This window comes from Lissotriton helveticus, chromosome 3_1, assembly GCF_964261635.1.
Source record: "Lissotriton helveticus chromosome 3_1, aLisHel1.1, whole genome shotgun sequence".
NCBI classification, from domain to species: domain Eukaryota; kingdom Metazoa; phylum Chordata; class Amphibia; order Caudata; family Salamandridae; genus Lissotriton; species Lissotriton helveticus.
The window spans coordinates 1,536,367,964-1,536,385,352 of NC_136061.1; the positions used below are offsets into that span (position 1 = coordinate 1,536,367,964).

The 17,389-nt window shown below is 48.0% G+C and overlaps 1 protein-coding gene across 1 annotated transcript in view; it reads left to right on the forward strand.

The window, feature by feature from the left end:
* DDX6 (DEAD-box helicase 6) overlaps positions 1-17,389 on the forward strand; it is a 222,894-nt gene that overhangs the window by 148,868 nt on the left and 56,637 nt on the right. The window contains exon 12 of the mRNA XM_078682219.1: positions 17,272-17,373. Within this exon, the coding sequence (XP_078538345.1) occupies positions 17,272-17,373 (102 nt within the window). The remainder of the gene's footprint in view (positions 1-17,271; positions 17,374-17,389) is intronic.

A 17,389-nucleotide genomic window follows, 5' to 3' on the forward strand; every position in this document is an offset into this window, starting at 1 on the left:
CCTGGATTTGGAGTCTGTTTCTCCTGGACAGGTCCACAGTCCTCAGATTGGAGTCTTCATTAAAAGAAACAGTCCTCCCATGGGTTTTGGAGATTGTTGCAAAACCGGTCGCAGGGTCATTGAAGCTAGAGACCAGCCGGTAGGGCTGGGGCCAAGGAAGTTGTCTTCTGGCTTCTGCTGCAGGTTGTCCTTCAATCTCATATCTGTGATCTGGGCAGCCACCTAAATACTAAATTTGAGTCATTTTAGGGACGTAGCAGGTAGGGCCAAAGGGCATCTAACCTGGGGTAGCTACACCCTCTATTATGCCACCCTCCTATGGGAGTGGGCATAGACCTAGTCCTGATTGGAGGGGTTCCCTGTCTTTAAGATGGCATCTACAAAGTTGTGCTTCACCTCTCTTCCCCCACCTTAGGGGTGGTGTTGGCAGAGTTGGATACACCTATCCAAGTTTTCCCGCCCAAAGTGGGGTGTAAACCAGGGGCTGCCATCTGCTTTTGGCAACAGAGGCTGGGGTTGCATTGCAAAGGTGGCAGGCATTTTAAGCTTCCCTTCTTCGAGCACTGGTCCATCCTGGGGGAGGAGACATGACACCTCTGCCCAGGATGTGCAATGTTTGTGGTCTCAGAGCAGGCACTTTCTACCCAGGTGACGAGAAACCTGTCTAGTGATCGCTAGCTGCCTACAGCTGGTCAGACCACACTAGGGTTGGTAAGGATTCAGGGGGGCACATCTGAGGTGCCCTCCGGTTACATGGTACAATAAATCCCATACTGGAATCGGTGTGGGTTTATTGAAATTAGTTTGGTACAAACAGAGTGCCAGCCAGAAAACAGCATATTTTCACGTCAATGTCAAGCGCCTCCACTTTGAGATCAAGTATGGTTCAGACTTGCTCACCTTACAGGACTGTATCACTGTCGAAGAGATGCAGATAGGCGTCTGTGCAAGGTAGATTTCATGTACTATTAACGCGTCCTGTAACATAGACATCTAGGAGCATATAGACGGTGTGGTGATCATTGACTCCAAGAAGTGGTTTGATGTCGAAGTGTGAAACGATCAGCCTAAGGTAGATTGCGAAATCCAACTCTACGTTGGACACATAAAAAGAGGAGAAAAAGGATGCAAATCTGTCACCTGATTTGAAGTACTACAGAGCTTACTCCCCTGCTTCCCAGATAGTACTTCCAGATTCTCCAGCTCTGCCTCCTTCGGCACCTGCTCTTCTATCACCCTTGCCTCCTGTAGCACCGGCAAGGCTTAGATCACGCTCTAGAGTGCTTCATCGGTTATGCCATCACAGGCATCATTCAAGGCATTCATCCTCTAGGTGCTCTCGCATTGGAGCCATAAATCAGTCCTGGACATGTATGTCACCCAGACATCGACCAAAGCACACAACATCCTTTATCAACAGGATGGCATTCACCAACCCGATCTGATTCTCAACCACCTCATCTCTCCGGTGGATGACATCACTACGTTCCTGCAGGTTGTGGTGAGAGCTGCTGTAAAGCTAAATATTCAGGTTCTGGTCCACACACCTACCACATATGTCATCTTTGAAACACTACACCTGCGGTCACCTTCAAGACGTCTGCTTCCATTGGTTACCGGCCTTTTGGAGCAATCGATGGAACTATTTCTTATTTCAGGCTCAACCAAAACCTTTCTTTAGAGGCTACAGAAAAATATTAACTTCCTGAGCAATATCCTCTTTTTCTCAGAGCAGATATGCCTCCTGACTGTTAATCTGGCTGTCTAGAAGCATCATGCTACCACCCCCTGCTTCAGCCCCTCCTGATAGAGCAAAAAACTGGACTCTGGGTTGCAAAGTTTGTTAAACGGTCACAACCACCATGAAAGTGATCCGTGCTACTGCCTCCTGGGTAGATATGATGGTGCACTCTGGATCTTTATCCAGTGCTTAGTAGACTACCTTCCAAGAGACAAAAGGGAGGACTTCTAGAGATTTGAACGAAGGCCTCATTTCAAGTCCTCAGCACCGCAGCAGACTCCTTCCTGTTGGCTTCACATGAATATTGATAAATCAAAGGGAGAGGCAGGGAAAGTGAGGAACCCTCTCTTCGTCCCCAAATCAATCACAAAAAACCAAAGAAAGAGAGGTTACTTATATCTCAATAGCCACAGAGAGGGAGCTATGTCAGAGAAAATTTTTCATTTTTTAACACCCGACTTGGGTGCGTAAGAAGGCCCTCACACACCGACCTATCAGTGTCATGCTTCATCACTGGGCCCCACCGCAGAGGCCGAATGCCTCTGTGGTGTGCTGCGACGCCACAAGACTGCGGAGCTGGTTGTGTGAATAGGTGTGTAGTGAGGGGTATAACTAAAAAGTGTCTAAAGAGTATCTGAATTTTTTTTTATTCGTAGATCCCTATGACACTGTTAAAAGAGTACTATGTGTCTGAATTATTACAGCCAAAGGTAATGTTTTGGGTTAATTCAGCAATAGAGTTAAGTCAGTCAACATGTTTCAGCCTTTTAATTGGTGTTAGTTTACCTAGGCATTCATCAGGACTAGTGTAACCCCGGCGGTATGGACTCTCTAATCGTCCACCCTGGCCTGGGGACGTGAAAGTGAAAAAAGATTTAAACGTGAAAGTGCAAAACAAAAAAAGGAAGAGCTGATTGCTCATTCCATGACTCCTAAATTAGGAGAGTTTCTGCACTTAAATTTTTGGCGCTAACTGCACCATGGGTCTCGGGAGGGGGGTAGGAACGTAACTGGCACATCGCCCTCAACGTTCGCTGCCCGCATTAGCACCTAGCTTATCCTCACAACCGGACCCCGACGATTGATTCACATGAATATTGCCATGGCATTGCCTTAAGGTGGCACTCCTGGCTTCGCCTAGTCTCTGGAGCAAGAGTCACAGCAAAGGATTTTAAGTGTTTCAGGTCTACGTTCATCGGCAGCCACACTGACAGATTGCTTACATGAAGTCTGAAATTGAGAATCTTGAAGCTGTCTGCCCAGAAAGACCAAAAGAGCAAAGGCGTTCCTTCAAGCCATTCCAGCGCTGGTTTTACTCTTGAGTGTTCAACCCCTTATTGGTGCCAGGCATCAACCGCTGTAACAGCAGCGACCACAATCTAAAGTGCTCTTCCCAACAATCCACCCAAGGGCAAACTCACAACTGGTGCAAAACCCTGAATTACCCATGCCTCCTTTCTGTTACCCGTTCCGGTAGGAGAAAGCCTTACACACTTTCTGGCAGTGGCAAAAATTCACAAGATGCCTGGGTTCTGAATATTATTTAAAATGGCTTTCTGACTCGCCAGTCCTCCAACCATTCCACCAAAACCAATCAGCACATGCTTTGGGTAGAAGTCAAAATCTTGCTACAGAAGCATAAAGTCGAGGTAGTCTCCCACAAACAGGATACAGGCTTTTACTCCAGTTACTTTCTGGTGAAGAAAACAAAAGACCATTTCAGACCCATTCTCAACTTTAAAGTAGCCAGCAACTGGATTCGGCAAGAAGTTTCGGATGCTGGCATTACATTACACAGATCTATCGCCAACTACATCAGGGAATTGTCTCTTCCATAGACCTCGAAGACTCTTATTTTCAGGTGCCCATCATGAAGAAAAAGGTCTTGGTCTGTAGTGGAGCAGGACTATTATCAATACCAAGTCATTCCATTCGGCCCAAAGTCAGTCCACTCCCAGAACCTTCTAAGAAATGCATGCAGTAGTGTTCGAGGCATATGGGCTGCAGATGGTACATTTATGAATAGATCGCCATCTGGTGTTGGGCTCGGATGATTGCACTTGTTTTTCTTCTGGAGAAGTCTTTGTCGTCATCGATGACTCCTCCTCTAGGTGTTAGTGCGCATGGGCATCGGCTCCATCCTTAGATTGTTTTTTTCCGCCATCGGGTTCGGATGAGGATCGAAGCGCTCCGGATCGACTTCGATAATGAAAGTTATATTCGGCGCGTAACCCTTTCCAATTCGACGGTATTGGTTATCGAACGCGACTACACTTCCATCTCGACGCGTTTCGAAGAACGACGACTACGAGAAGACCAGCTCGACGTAGTCCAGCCCGGAGTCCATGGAAAGGACTCCATTCAAAAAATGTCCATCGTGTGGTGCTAAGTTCCCACACAAGGACCTACATGAGGTGTGCAACCTCTGCTTGTCCCCTGAACACGAATCCAGGGACTGTGAGGCCTGTGCAGCATTTTTCTCAAAATCGACGATTAAAAAAACCGTCGAGCCCGAAGACACGAGGTATCGAGAATACACTCACAAGCAATCCCGGAGCTGTTCGAGGACCAGCACCCAGAAGAGTAAGAAGAGGGCGACGAGGCGGGGTCACAAGTGGACGAGTCCGACGTCGAGGAAATCGACGTCCAACAAACCATGAGTGACGACGTCCCTTTACCAAAGAACAGACCCCGCACGGTGTCGACCCCGCCCTCGAGCCCGGTCAGACAACCGAAAAAAGTTTCCGACACCCCGCCTTCGGGCCCGGCACCGAAACCCTCGGTCTCCCATCATGGTGGTTCCGATAAACGACCCACCCCGACATCGACAATCAAGCTCCATATCAAGGAAAGCTTGAAGTCGAAACAGTCCATGTCGACACCGAAACACGCTTCGACGTCAAACAACCTCGACACCGAAGACACCCTCGACACCGAAAACATTGGATCCGAATAAAATCTCGGTGCCGAAAATACAAATGGACAGTCAAAAGAAAAAACACCTTTCGGACCCGAAAACTGCGGTACCGCCACAGGAATATAAAACCGATCCTAAACAAAAGACTCTGTTTATTGATCCACAAACTGGCAAGGTAGTCACAGAACTACCCAAAAAGAGGAAAAGTGAACAATCGGACGACAAAACTCCTCCGAAGAAGAGAACAATGGGGACAAATACAACTCCTCCCCCTTCTCCACATCCTAGAGACACACCCTCTTCTCCTATTCCTCACAATAGGCCAACTATTCCTCCCACACGACCATCTACACCTACAACAGATGTAGAAAGTGACACAGGGGAGGGAGAACATCCTGGGGATGATGAAGACACAATCCCAGAGGAGGCAGACCCATGGGAACAGTACAATGTAGGGTCAGATAACGATAACGACCCTGAATTGTATCCGTCAAAACCTTCACCTCCTGATGATAATACTGGTTGTGCGCAACTCATTAATAGAGCAGCAAAATACCACAAGGTAGAACTACATGCAGAACCTCAAATAGAGGATTTCCTATTAGAAACACTACCTGCTGCACAAAGAACATCAGGAACACTACCAATGCTTAAGGGCCTTCTCAATCACACATCAGAGATATTCAAAGACACGGTAAGAGCTAGGGTACTGAACCCAAGAATTGATAAGAAATATAGGGCAGCTCCAAAAGACCCAATATTCATCAAGGGACAAATTCCTCTAGACTCACTAGTGGTCACAAACGCTCGTAAGAGAGCAAACTCTTTATCTACAGGAGAAGCTCCACCTCCTGACAAAGAGTCTAAGCTAATAGATGCCTCTGGCAAGAGAGTAGCATCTCAAGCGGCAAACAGCTGGCGCATAGCTAATACACAAGCACTACTTGCAAGGTATGACAGAGCGCATTATGATGAGTTAGAAAAACTCATCACACATCTCCCTAAAGAACATCAAAAGAGGGCAGATCAACTCATACAGTAAGGGAAGTTAATTACTAACACTTCAATCAAGTGCGCCCTAGACGCGGCAGACACTGCAGCAAGATCCATAAACACAAGCATCATGTTAAGGAGACATGCATGGCTCAGGGTTTCAGGGTTCAAACAAGAGGTGCAAACTTCATTACTGAACCAACCTTTTGATGAGAAAACACTTTTCGGCAGAGGGACAGATGAGGCCTTAGAAAAGATGAAAAAGGATACGGAAACGGCTAAATCAATGGGAGCATTGCAACAGCCGACCCAAAGAGGTTCCTTTCGTAGGTCCACCTATGGAGGAGGATCCAAAAATACAGGTACAAGCCAGCAACAAACCTCTTTTACACCGACATCACCCAGAGGTAATTCTAGAGGTAGTTACAGAGGTAACAGCAAGGGTAGAGGACGCGGAAACAACAACCGCAACTCTCCAACCCCAAAGCAGTGACTTCATACAGCTCCCCCCAGACCATATAACACCGGTCGGGGGACGCCTATCACAGTTCCTACCTGTCTGGGAAAACATCACATCAGACAGGTGGGTGAGACAAAGTTCGAGGCATGTGGGCTGCTAAATTCATATCTTCGCATTAGATCGCCGCCTAGTGTTGGGTCCGGATGATCGCACATTGTTGTCCTGGAAGAGTCTTCGAAGTATCCTGAGATAGGTGGCTCCTCCCCTGGACTACAGTGCGCATGGGCATCGGCTCCATCCCCAGATTGTTTTTTTCCGCCATTGGGTTCGGATGCGGTCTCGGCTTCTCTCTGTCGGAACCGAGTAACACTAACTTTTTAAGGCCAAAAGGCCTTGTATTTATAGCGTCGGTATTGTTTGCGCACGGTCTCGAGTTCTTCCAACTCTTGAAGTCGGATTCAGCGGAGTTTTTTCACTCTTCGGACATCGAGGCCTTCTCATCGCGACACGACCACGAATTTCCAGCATGGAGCGGAGTCCGTTTAAGTACTGTCCGCTCTGTGGGTCCAAGTACCCACATATAGACCTGCACCCGGTCTGTAACAAATGCCTTTCACCGGACCATGACGACGGCAAGTGTAAGGCTTGCGCTCAATTCAGGTCGAAAAAGACTCTCAAGCTTCGGCGCGCGGTGCGCCTGGAGGCCAGACAAGCGGCCCCCGATCCAGAAAACATCTTCGGCGACCAAGAAGAAGATGAACAGGGTCATCATCTCCAAATATCCCCACCCGAAACGGAGGTCGAGGCGGATCCGGAAGACGACGACGGAGTCGTGGATCAAGGCCTTGAATACGTCGACGAGGTAGGGGACGTCGAAGAGATTTATGGGGCCGCGGCAGATAGCTCAGGGGACGAGCTATGCCCCGAAGGTTTCGAAGATCACGATCGGGTCACGGGATCGCCAGTTGGCCTTACCCAAGACCCCGTACCGCAAGCCACGGCCCCGCCTTCAGGCCCGGCCACGGACATACTTGCTGGGCAGGCCGGATCGAAACCGACGGTATCGACTCGGCCTAAAATGGCCGACCCGAAAACGAAACAAACTTAAGGACTCGAGCGTCCCTAAAATGGCGGCCGGCCAACAGAAAGCTACTGCACCCGCCGCCGCATCGGCTCCGTCGACCTCCGGCCCGCAGAAGTCTAAGAAGTCGGTCGATTCCACAGGGTCAAAATCGGCGCCAGAGGAGGGATCCTCTAAGAAGGGTGGTCGGCAAGGATTAACCGCTGCGACAACGTCTAAGCACGCCAAGGCCAGCGGCACGGCTCCGGTTCCGACTGGGACTCCGTCCGTCGGACGCGTAGTGGAGTCGGAGGTTGGCACATCTGCGCATCGATCCAAGGACTCTGGGTCAACGGCAACTGCATCGGCGTCCAAGACTCCGAAAGGCCACCATGACGTCGGATCCGAGGGGAAGGTCAAGACATCCTCGTCAGCGCCAAAAGCCACTGTGAGTGAAGTGTCCCCCATCGCCGCTTCGCTGCAGAGAATCAGGGACAAGGCCGCTGCTACGTCGGCTCCGTTACCGTCGCCTCAGACGCCAAAGGACACGCCGGCAAAGCCTAAGAGTAAGCTTCTCTTCCTTCTGCCGCCGAAAGAGGCTCCGAAGGCCTTTTCGACGAAATCGACGCCAAAGAAGTCGGATTCTTCTACGGCGGGGGTACCTTCAGGTGGAGAACCCGAATCAGAGGACGATTCTGAGCATTTCATCGACGCCAACACTGGCAAATTAACCCTATACAAAAGGAGGATTACTTCTGAGCCTCTGGACTCATATGTCATCCCACTAAAGAAAAAAAGGGTTCCTCTGGACGCTTCTGGCCTCATAGAACCTATCCAGCCTCCTCCAAGAAGAAGCCCTACTCCCTCACCAGAACACTCTGAGGGTGAGGGATATCATGAGGAGGACCAATACACCTTCCCCATCAATGAACCAGATGCACATCCAGATGCATATGATGACATTGGTGACCAAGGCACCCAAAGTGTGGGGCAAGACCCACAGCCTTTCAGTGCACGTGCATCCCCAACAGAGGATTCTGCAGGTTTTCATGCACTCATTGAGAGGGCAGCTGCTAATCATGATGTGGACATGCATGCTGACCCAGTAGAAGAGGACTTTCTTTTTGACACTTTTTCAGTCTCTGAAAGAACTGTGAAAACGCTGCCTATGCTCAAGGGAGTCCTCAAGCATGCAGCTGACATCTTTAAAGAACCTACCAGAGCGAGAGTGGTCAATCCACGTATCGAGAAAAAGTACAGACCAGCACCTGCAGACCCTGCATACATTCGGGGACAGTTGCCACTAGACTCTCTTGTGGTCGCAAATGCCAGGAAACGGGCCAACTCCCAGACAACGGGCGAAGCTCCTCCCCCAGACAAGGAGTCCAAAGTGCTAGAGGCAGGGGGCAAAAGAGTGGCGGCACAAGCTGCCAACTTTTGGCGTATTGCAAATACACAAGCACTCTTAGCACGTTACGATAGGGCGCATTACGACACCCTAGAGCAGATTGTACAACACCTGCCTCCACAGTTTCAAGAAGGCACCAAACTGCTTATTGAGGAAGGGAAACTGATCTCCAACGCAGCCATCAAGTGTGCACTTGACGCCGCAGACACAGCAGCTAGGGCGATCAACACTAGCGTCATGCTGAGACGACAAGCTTGGCTCCGCATATCAGGGTTTAAACCTGATATTCAGACAACCATACTTAATCAGCCAGTCAATCCTGATAGACTGTTTGGTCCAGATGTTGACACCACCCTCAAAGATAAAGAAGGACACGGAAACTGCTAAATCTATGGGGGCCCTACAATCACAACAGTTTCGTGGCAATAATTTTCGTCGCTCAGGTGCATGTGGAGTCACCAGAGGACAAATGGGTCAGCAATCGCAATTCTCAAGAGGTGGAGCACAATCCTCGTTCACAAAACAGAACAAGGGAGGTTACAGAAATAACAGCAACAGAGGTCGCGGCAGAGCAAACAACAACTCCCGCTCCTCTACCCCAAGCAAACAGTGACTCTCTGTCACTGCCCCCCGACCACTTAACACCTGTCGGGGGGAGACTGCAGCAGTTCCTGCCCGTCTGGAGAAACATCACCACAGACAGGTGGGTGCTACAACTTGTCCAGTACGGTTATTGTCTAGAGTTAAAGTCCACTCCACCCAACATTCCACCAAGGCAACGGCCTATGTCCGCAGAGCATTTGCACTTATTGCAGCAGGAAGTAGTGGCGATGCTGCAAAAAGGCGCAATCGAGCTCGTGCCAGTGGGAGAGGAAGGAACAGGGGTATATTCCCTGTACTTCCTTATTCCAAAGAAGGACGGATCTCTCAGGCCCATTCTAGATCTACGTCCCCTCAACCTGTACATACTGTCGGAACATTTCCATATGCTTACACTGCAACAGATTCTTCCCTTGTTAAACCAAGGGGACTTCTTAGCAACCTTAGATCTCAAGGATGCTTATTTCCACATTCCACTACACCCGTCCCACAGGAAATACCTCAGGTTCACTATCCAAGGCAAGCATTACCAGTTCAAGGTCCTACCCTTCGGAGTCACCACAGCCCCGAGGATGTTTACCAAGTGTCTGGCGACAGTAGCAGCGCACCTCAGGAGGCAGAACATCCATGTCTACCCCTACCTGGACGACTGGCTCGTTCAAGCCAAGTCGGAACTACAGTGCGCCGCGGATATGTCGACTACCATTCACCTCCTTCACAATCTAGGTTTCTCGTTGAACTACCCAAAGTCGCATCTTCAGCCGGCACATGTCCGGCAGTTTCTAGGTGCGACGATCAATACCCTGACGGCCATGGCTCAACCAAACCAAGTCAGGATAGACAGCATGCAGTCTCTAATCCAGAAGTTCAGACCACAACACTCGCTTCCAGCCAGAGTGTTCATGCAGTTGATAGGCATGATGGCCTCCTGCATCTTCATAGTCCCTCACGCACGGTTACATATGCGCCCGCTCCAAGAGTGCTTAGCAAATCAGTGGACACAGGCTCAGGGAAATTTAACAGACCTAGTGTTGGTTACCAGTCGGGCATACGACTCTCTGCATTGGTGGACTCCACACAACCTTTGCAAGGGCTGACTGTTCCAGGAGCCAGTGCCACAGATTATCCTGACGACGGACGCATCTCTCCAGGGTTGGGGAGCTCATCTGCTCACTTACACAGTGCAGGGACTATGGACGACGCAGCAACAGAAGATGCACATCAACTATCTGGAACTGATGGCAATCTTCATGGCGATCAAGTCCTTCATTGTACATCTGTGCAACAAGGTAGTGTTAGTCCGGACGGACAACATGACCGCGATGTACTACATTCAAAAGCAGGGAGGCACCCACTCGCCACAGCTGTCTCATCTGGCTCAGAGCAGGTGGAAGTGGGCCATTCAAAGGAACATTTTCCTCATGGCAGAACACCTCCCGGGCAAGGACAATCAGATGGCGGATCTGCTCAGCAGATACAGCCATCAAATGCACGAGTGGGAGTTACACCCATCTGTACTCCACCCGTACTTCCAGCAGTGGGGTCATCCGGAGATAGACCTGTTTGCAACAAAAGAAAACGCAAAATGCCAATACTTTGCCGCCAGGTTCCCTCACCCACAGTCGCAGGGGAATGCGATATGGATGAACTGGTCAGGCAAATTTGCGTACGCTTTTCCGCCAGCCCCTCTGATACCGCTGGTGGCAAGAAAGCTAAGGCAGCACGCGATGACTCTCATCCTGGTTGCTCCAACGTGGGCGCGCCAAGCATGGTACACCACGTTCCTCGAACTCTCAGTGGTGCCGCATCAAAGACTGCGCCTCACGCCCAGACTTTTGACGCAGAACCATGGAGAAATTCAGCATCCAGATCCGCAACAGCTCAACCTGGCGATCTGGCTCCTGAAGTCCTAGAGTTCGGATACCTTAACCTGCCTCCAGAATGCATGAACATCATCAAGGAGGCAAGAAAGCCAACTACCAGAGCATGCTATGCTGCAAAATGGAAGCGTTTTGTCATTTACTGTACTGCTAATGACATCAACCCGCTAGACGCATCTATCCCTAACATCATTTGTTATCTGTTGCATCTTTACAAGTGCAATCTAGCGTACACTTTCATTCGGATACATCTATCCGCCATAGCGGCTTATCTTCAAAACAGGCAGCATCTCTGTCTTCAGAGTGCCTGCCATTAAAGCTTTCCTTGAAGGTCTGAAACGAGTCATTCCCCCAAGAACACCACCAGCTCCGGTGTGGAACCTCAATGTGGTCCTCACCAGACTGATGGGACCACCTTTTGAGCCACTGCACTCGTGTGAACTCCAGTTCCTAACGTGGAAAGTAGCTTTCCTAATAGCTATTACGTCACTGAGGCGTGTTAGTGAGCTACAAGCGCTCACAATCCAAGAGCCTTTCATTCAGATTCATCCAAATAGGGTAGTGCTACGCACTAACCCCAAATTCCTTCCGAAGGTGGTGTCACAGTTTCATCTCAACCAAACTATTGACTTGCCGGCATTCTTCCAAAACCCACAAACGGTAGCGGAAAGAATGCTCCATACATTAGATGTACGGAGGGCGTTGATGTACTACATAGACAGGACACAACCCTTTAGAAAGACAAAACAACTTTTTGTTGCCTTCGCACCACAACACAAAGGCAACCCCATTTCAAAAGCAGGAATAGCCAGGTGGATTGTTAAGTGCATCCAAATATGTTATCAAAAGGCCAAGCGCACTCTAACCATACCCCCAAGGGCGCACTCCACACGCAAATTGGGGGCATCCATGGCTTTCCTAGGGAACATTCCTTTAGAGGACATTTGCAGAGCAGCCACGTGGGTTACACCACATACCTTTACCAAACACTACTGTGTTGATGTACATTCCAAGCAGCAAGCTGCTGTAGGACAGGCTGTTCTCAAGACACTCTTTCAGGTTTCTGCAGCTGGCACGGGCAATCGCCGCTGATGGAGGGACTGCTATGTATTCTATGCTAAGATATGAATTTAGCAGCCCACATGCCTCGAACTGAATATGCTACTTACCAGTATGCATCTGTTCTTGGCATGTAGGGCTGCTAACATTCATATCGCCCACCCTCCTCCCCGGTGCCTGTCGCAGCTGCAGATATACTATTGTATTCAGTCATTAGCATGGACATCCTTTACACTTTTCACTCCATCTTCTGCCACAATGGCGAAAAACAATCTGGGGATGGAGCCGATGCCCATGCGCACTGTAGTCCAGGGGAGGAGCCACCTATCTCAGGATACTTCGAAGACTCTTCCAGGACAACAATGTGCGATCATCCGGACCCAACACTAGGCGGCGATCTAATGCTAAGATATGAATGTTAGCAGCCCTACATGCCAAGAACAGATGCATACTGGTAAGTAGCATATTCATTATCCAACATGGTTATTGCCTGGAACTCACATCTACCCCACCAAACATCCCCCCCAAACAGCGTCCAATGAAACAAGATCACTTAACTGTTAAAACAAGAAGTACTATCTCTGCTACAAAAGCATGCCATAGAGAAGGTTCCAAAGCAACAAGGAACGAGTATACGCCCTATACTTCCTAATTCCCAAAAAGGATGGGTCTCTAAGGCCAATACTAGACCTAAGACCTCTCAACGCATACATAAATTCGGAACATTTCCACATGGTCACGCTCCAACAAGTACTTCCTTTACTGAAGAAAGGGGACTTTCTTTCTACACTGGATCTAAAAGACGCTTACTTTCATATCCCGATTCACAAAGCCCACAGGAAATATCTAAGGTTTGTGGTAGAAGGACAACAATATCAGTTCAAAGTCCTTCCGTTTGGTGTCACGACGGCACCAAGGGTGTTCACAAAATGCCTAGCAGTGGTTGCAGCCCACCTAAGAAGACAACAAATACATGTCTTCCCATACTTGGACGACTGGCTAATAAAGGCCAAGTCACAAGAAGAATGTCTTCAGAACACACAGAAGACAATTCACATGCTGCACCAACTAGGGTTCACTGTGAACTACACAAAGTCACACCTGCAACCAAGCAAGGTTCAACAATATTTAGGGGCTACTATAGACACAGAAAAAGCCAAAGTATACCCCAATCCAGTCAGGATCCAGACAATGCTTACAATCATTAAAAATTTTCAGCCACAACACTCATTAACAGCAAGAGTGTTCATGCAGCTATTAGGGATGATGTCATCCTGCATACTGCTAATACCATATGCCAAACTACAAATGCGTCCGCTACAAGAATGTTTAGCGACACAGTGGAATCAGGCTCAAGGACAGATTACAGATCTGGTGTTGGTAGACGACCGCACACACCGCTCTCTGAAGTGGTGGAACACAACAAACATTGCCAAGGGGCGGTCGTTCCTAGAACCAATTCCACAGGTGACGATAACAGCGGACGCATCGCTCACGGGATGGGGAGCGCATATGGAGAAATATACAGTACAAGGAAGATGGAGTGTGCAGGAAAGAAGGCTGCACATCAATCATCCAGAACTACTAGCAGTGTTTCTAGCATTGAAAGCCTTTCAAATGCATGTTACCAACAAAGCAGTCCTGATCAGAACAGACAACATGACAGCAATGTATTATATTCAAAAACAGGGGGGGGACGCACTCTCTCCAACTATCCAGACTAGCACAGGAAATTTGGAGATGGGCCATTCCTCAAAACATCTATCTGTTAGCAGAACACCTACCAGGAGTTCAAAACCAGATAGCAGACAGTCGGAACAAATACACGAATGGGAACTGCACCAACAAATACTGCAACCATTCTTCCAAAGATGGGGACAACCAGACATAGACCTCTTTGCCACTCATCAGAACGCAAAATGCCAAAGCTTCGTGTCCAGGTACCCACACCACCTGTCGCAGGGCAATGCGTTATGGATAAATTGGTCCAACAAATTTGCATACGCTTTTCCCCCTCTCCCACTAATCCCATTAGTGGTCAGAAAGCTGCAACAACACTCAATGACCATGATACTAGTAGCACCCACGTGGGCACGACAACCGTGGTTCACCACGCTCTTGCAACTCTCACAAGTGCCACACCAAAAGCTAAGAATTCTACCCATGCACCTTACACAGAACCATGGAGAAATAATGCACCCAGATCCCACACAACTGAACCTAGCGATCTGGCTCCTGAAATCCTAGAATTTGGGTACTTGGATCTACCCCCAAATTGCATGGAGATAATTAAGCAAGCGCGACGTCCCACCACCAGAGCATGCTACGCAGCTAAGTGGAAGAGGTTTGCTATATACTGTACCACTAATAATATCAACCCTCTGGACGTATCAACAAAGGAGATTATTTGCTACTTACTACACTTACAGCAATGTAATCTCGCGTACACATCTATCAGAGTACATCTAGCAGCTATAGCAGCGTACCTACAAAACAGGCAGCACATATCCCTGTTTAGAGTGCCAGCGATAAAAGCCTTCATGGAAGGCCTTAAGAGTCATTCCACCAAGATTACCACCTTCCCCGGTCTGGAACCTCAACGTAGTACTCACCAGACTAATGGGACCACCTTTCGAACCTATGCATAGGTGTGAAATACAATTCCTTACATGGAAGGTGGCCTTTCTTATAGCCATTACCTCACTCAGGAGAGTAAGTGAATTACAGGCACTGACAATACAAGAACCATTCCTACAATTACATCAGAATAAAGTGGTTCTTAGAACAAACCCAAAGTTCTTGCCTAAAGTAATTTCAGCATTTCACATCAATCAACCGGTGGAACTACCAGTCTTTTTCCCAAAGCCACAGACGGTAGCAGAAAGGGCCCTACATACACTAGATGTCAAAAGGGCCATTTTGTACTACATAGAAAGGACACAAAATTTCAGGAAAACTAAACAACTATTTGTAGCATTTTCCCCAACACATAAGGGCAATCCTATCTCTAAAGCAGGCATCGCTAGATGGATTGTAAGATGTATACAAATATGTTACATAAAAGCAAAGAACATTAACTGTTCCTCCTAGAGCTCATTCTACACGTAAGCTAGGAGCATCTATGGCATTCTTAGGAAACATTCCCCTAGATGACATATGTAGAGCAGCAACTTGGTCTACACCACATACCTTTACAAAGCACTACTGTGTTGATGTGCAGGCTACACAACAAGCCAGAGTGGGCCAAGCTGTATTAAAAACTCTATTTCAAACAGTTGCGACAGACACGGGTGACCACCGCTAGGGAGGTAACTGCTGTATAATCTATTCATAAATGTACCCTCTGCAGCCCATATGCCTCGAACGGAATATGCTACTTACCAGTATGCATCTGTTCTTGGCATAGAGGGCTGCAGAGTGGTACATGCCCTCCCTGCCTCCCCGGAAACCAGTGTCTGTCCCAACATTATCTTATTTAGATACACTTACATGGGCATATCTTTATGTATTATACTACACTACTCCATCTAACCCTACTATGGCAAAACAATCTAAGGTTGGAGCCGATGCCCATGCGCACTAACACCTAGAGGAGGAGTCATCGATGACGACAAAGACTTCTCCAGAAGAAAAACAAGTGCAATCATCCGAGCCCAACACCAGATGGCGATCTATTCATAAATGTACCACTCTGCAGCCCTCTATGCCAAGAACAGATGCATACTGGTAAGTAGCATATTCCTTCTGCTCATCTCAGGTGGCACTAAATCTTCACTCTATCCCCATAATATGATTGTTTAATCAAGGCATCAATTTCACAGGAAGCCCAATGGCATTTCATCAGGACATACGATGCCCCTCAACTGTTGAGACTTCACATCAGCCACACGTCAGTCTTCACCGGTTCCAACTCTTGAATACATGTTGCAGGGGGTAGGGGTACAGGGCTCATGCCGAAACTTCACTTTGTTCATTGAAGTTTCAGGGGGGGGGGAAGGGGGGCTGGGGCAACCTTGCAAAAAGACACTTTACTACATTGAGCAAAGCTTATTTTTCTAAAATTGGTGTGGATATATTTTTGAGTTGTCATGTATTGGAAATTGTGGGCACAACAAATGTCTTGTACTCTTCTGTTAGGCCTAAGGCTGCTCACCCACACTACCATAAATAGAGCACTTTGGGGTTTGCATGGAGACCTTTACACTTATGGGGGAATACCATATACAGAGCCAGCTCCCTAACCTCTTTACTGCATTGTTGCATTTAATAGTTAGCCTGGTCTTCTATGTTCACAAACCAGGTGAGGGATGATTCCCTCTTATGTACACTTGAAGGCTTGTACAGTTTAGTTCTGACTCTTATTTCCCTCTTGTCAGGGGTGTAAATCTACAACTGGATCGCCTAACAGAAAACCTCAGGTGGCAGAAAAATAGACTAACCGCAAACCTGCTTGCATTGCAGAACCAATGCAAACGCTAAACCCCAGCCTTTGTGTGCTTCATGTGTACCGTAAGCTCAGATTAACTCATACAAGGTGTTTTTGCAGGTATGCCTGCCCAGTCCATCAATGTCAGTGAGCATTTAAACACTAATTACCTAAAGTTTGTACAATACACTTTTTGTGGCCACAACTTTCACTAGCCTTGCATTCTAAGTGCTACTTCCAGATCATATTAGCTGGCTAAGCTCCTTGCAGCTGTGCCCTTTGTACCATTCAGTCTGATCTACCTGGCTAAGCGATCAACAGCTTGCAGGCAACAGCATGCCTGGTCAAGTGAGTAGAATGTTGGTTGGGTCTTTTACCCGATGTGTTGGGTGTTTCCAGGCAAGAGCCACGTTGAAACTTTACATGTGAGAAATGCTGACTGGTGAAGAGATTTAGTCTAACTTTTGCCTTCCACACTTCACATATCAGATGTCTGCCCCACCCAACTCCCCAGGAGTAGTTCATAGGTTTGTAATGCGAAGAGAGCTATGTACAAAGGCTGCCTAGCCCTATTTGTTAGGTTATGTGGCTTAAACTTTAATTTATTATCGTCTTTATTTTTTTTGCAAATCACAAGCATATAATTAAATCAACCATTGGTGAATGTAGTTCCACCAGTTGTGTAGCATGGTGTTTCTCCACCTTGAACTGTGATTCTCCTTTGCAGATCTGTTTACCAGAGGTATTGATATCCAAGCTGTGAATGTGGTGATCAACTTTGACTTCCCAAAGCTTGCAGAGACTTATCTCCATCGTATTGGCAGATCCGGTAAGGAAAAAAACCT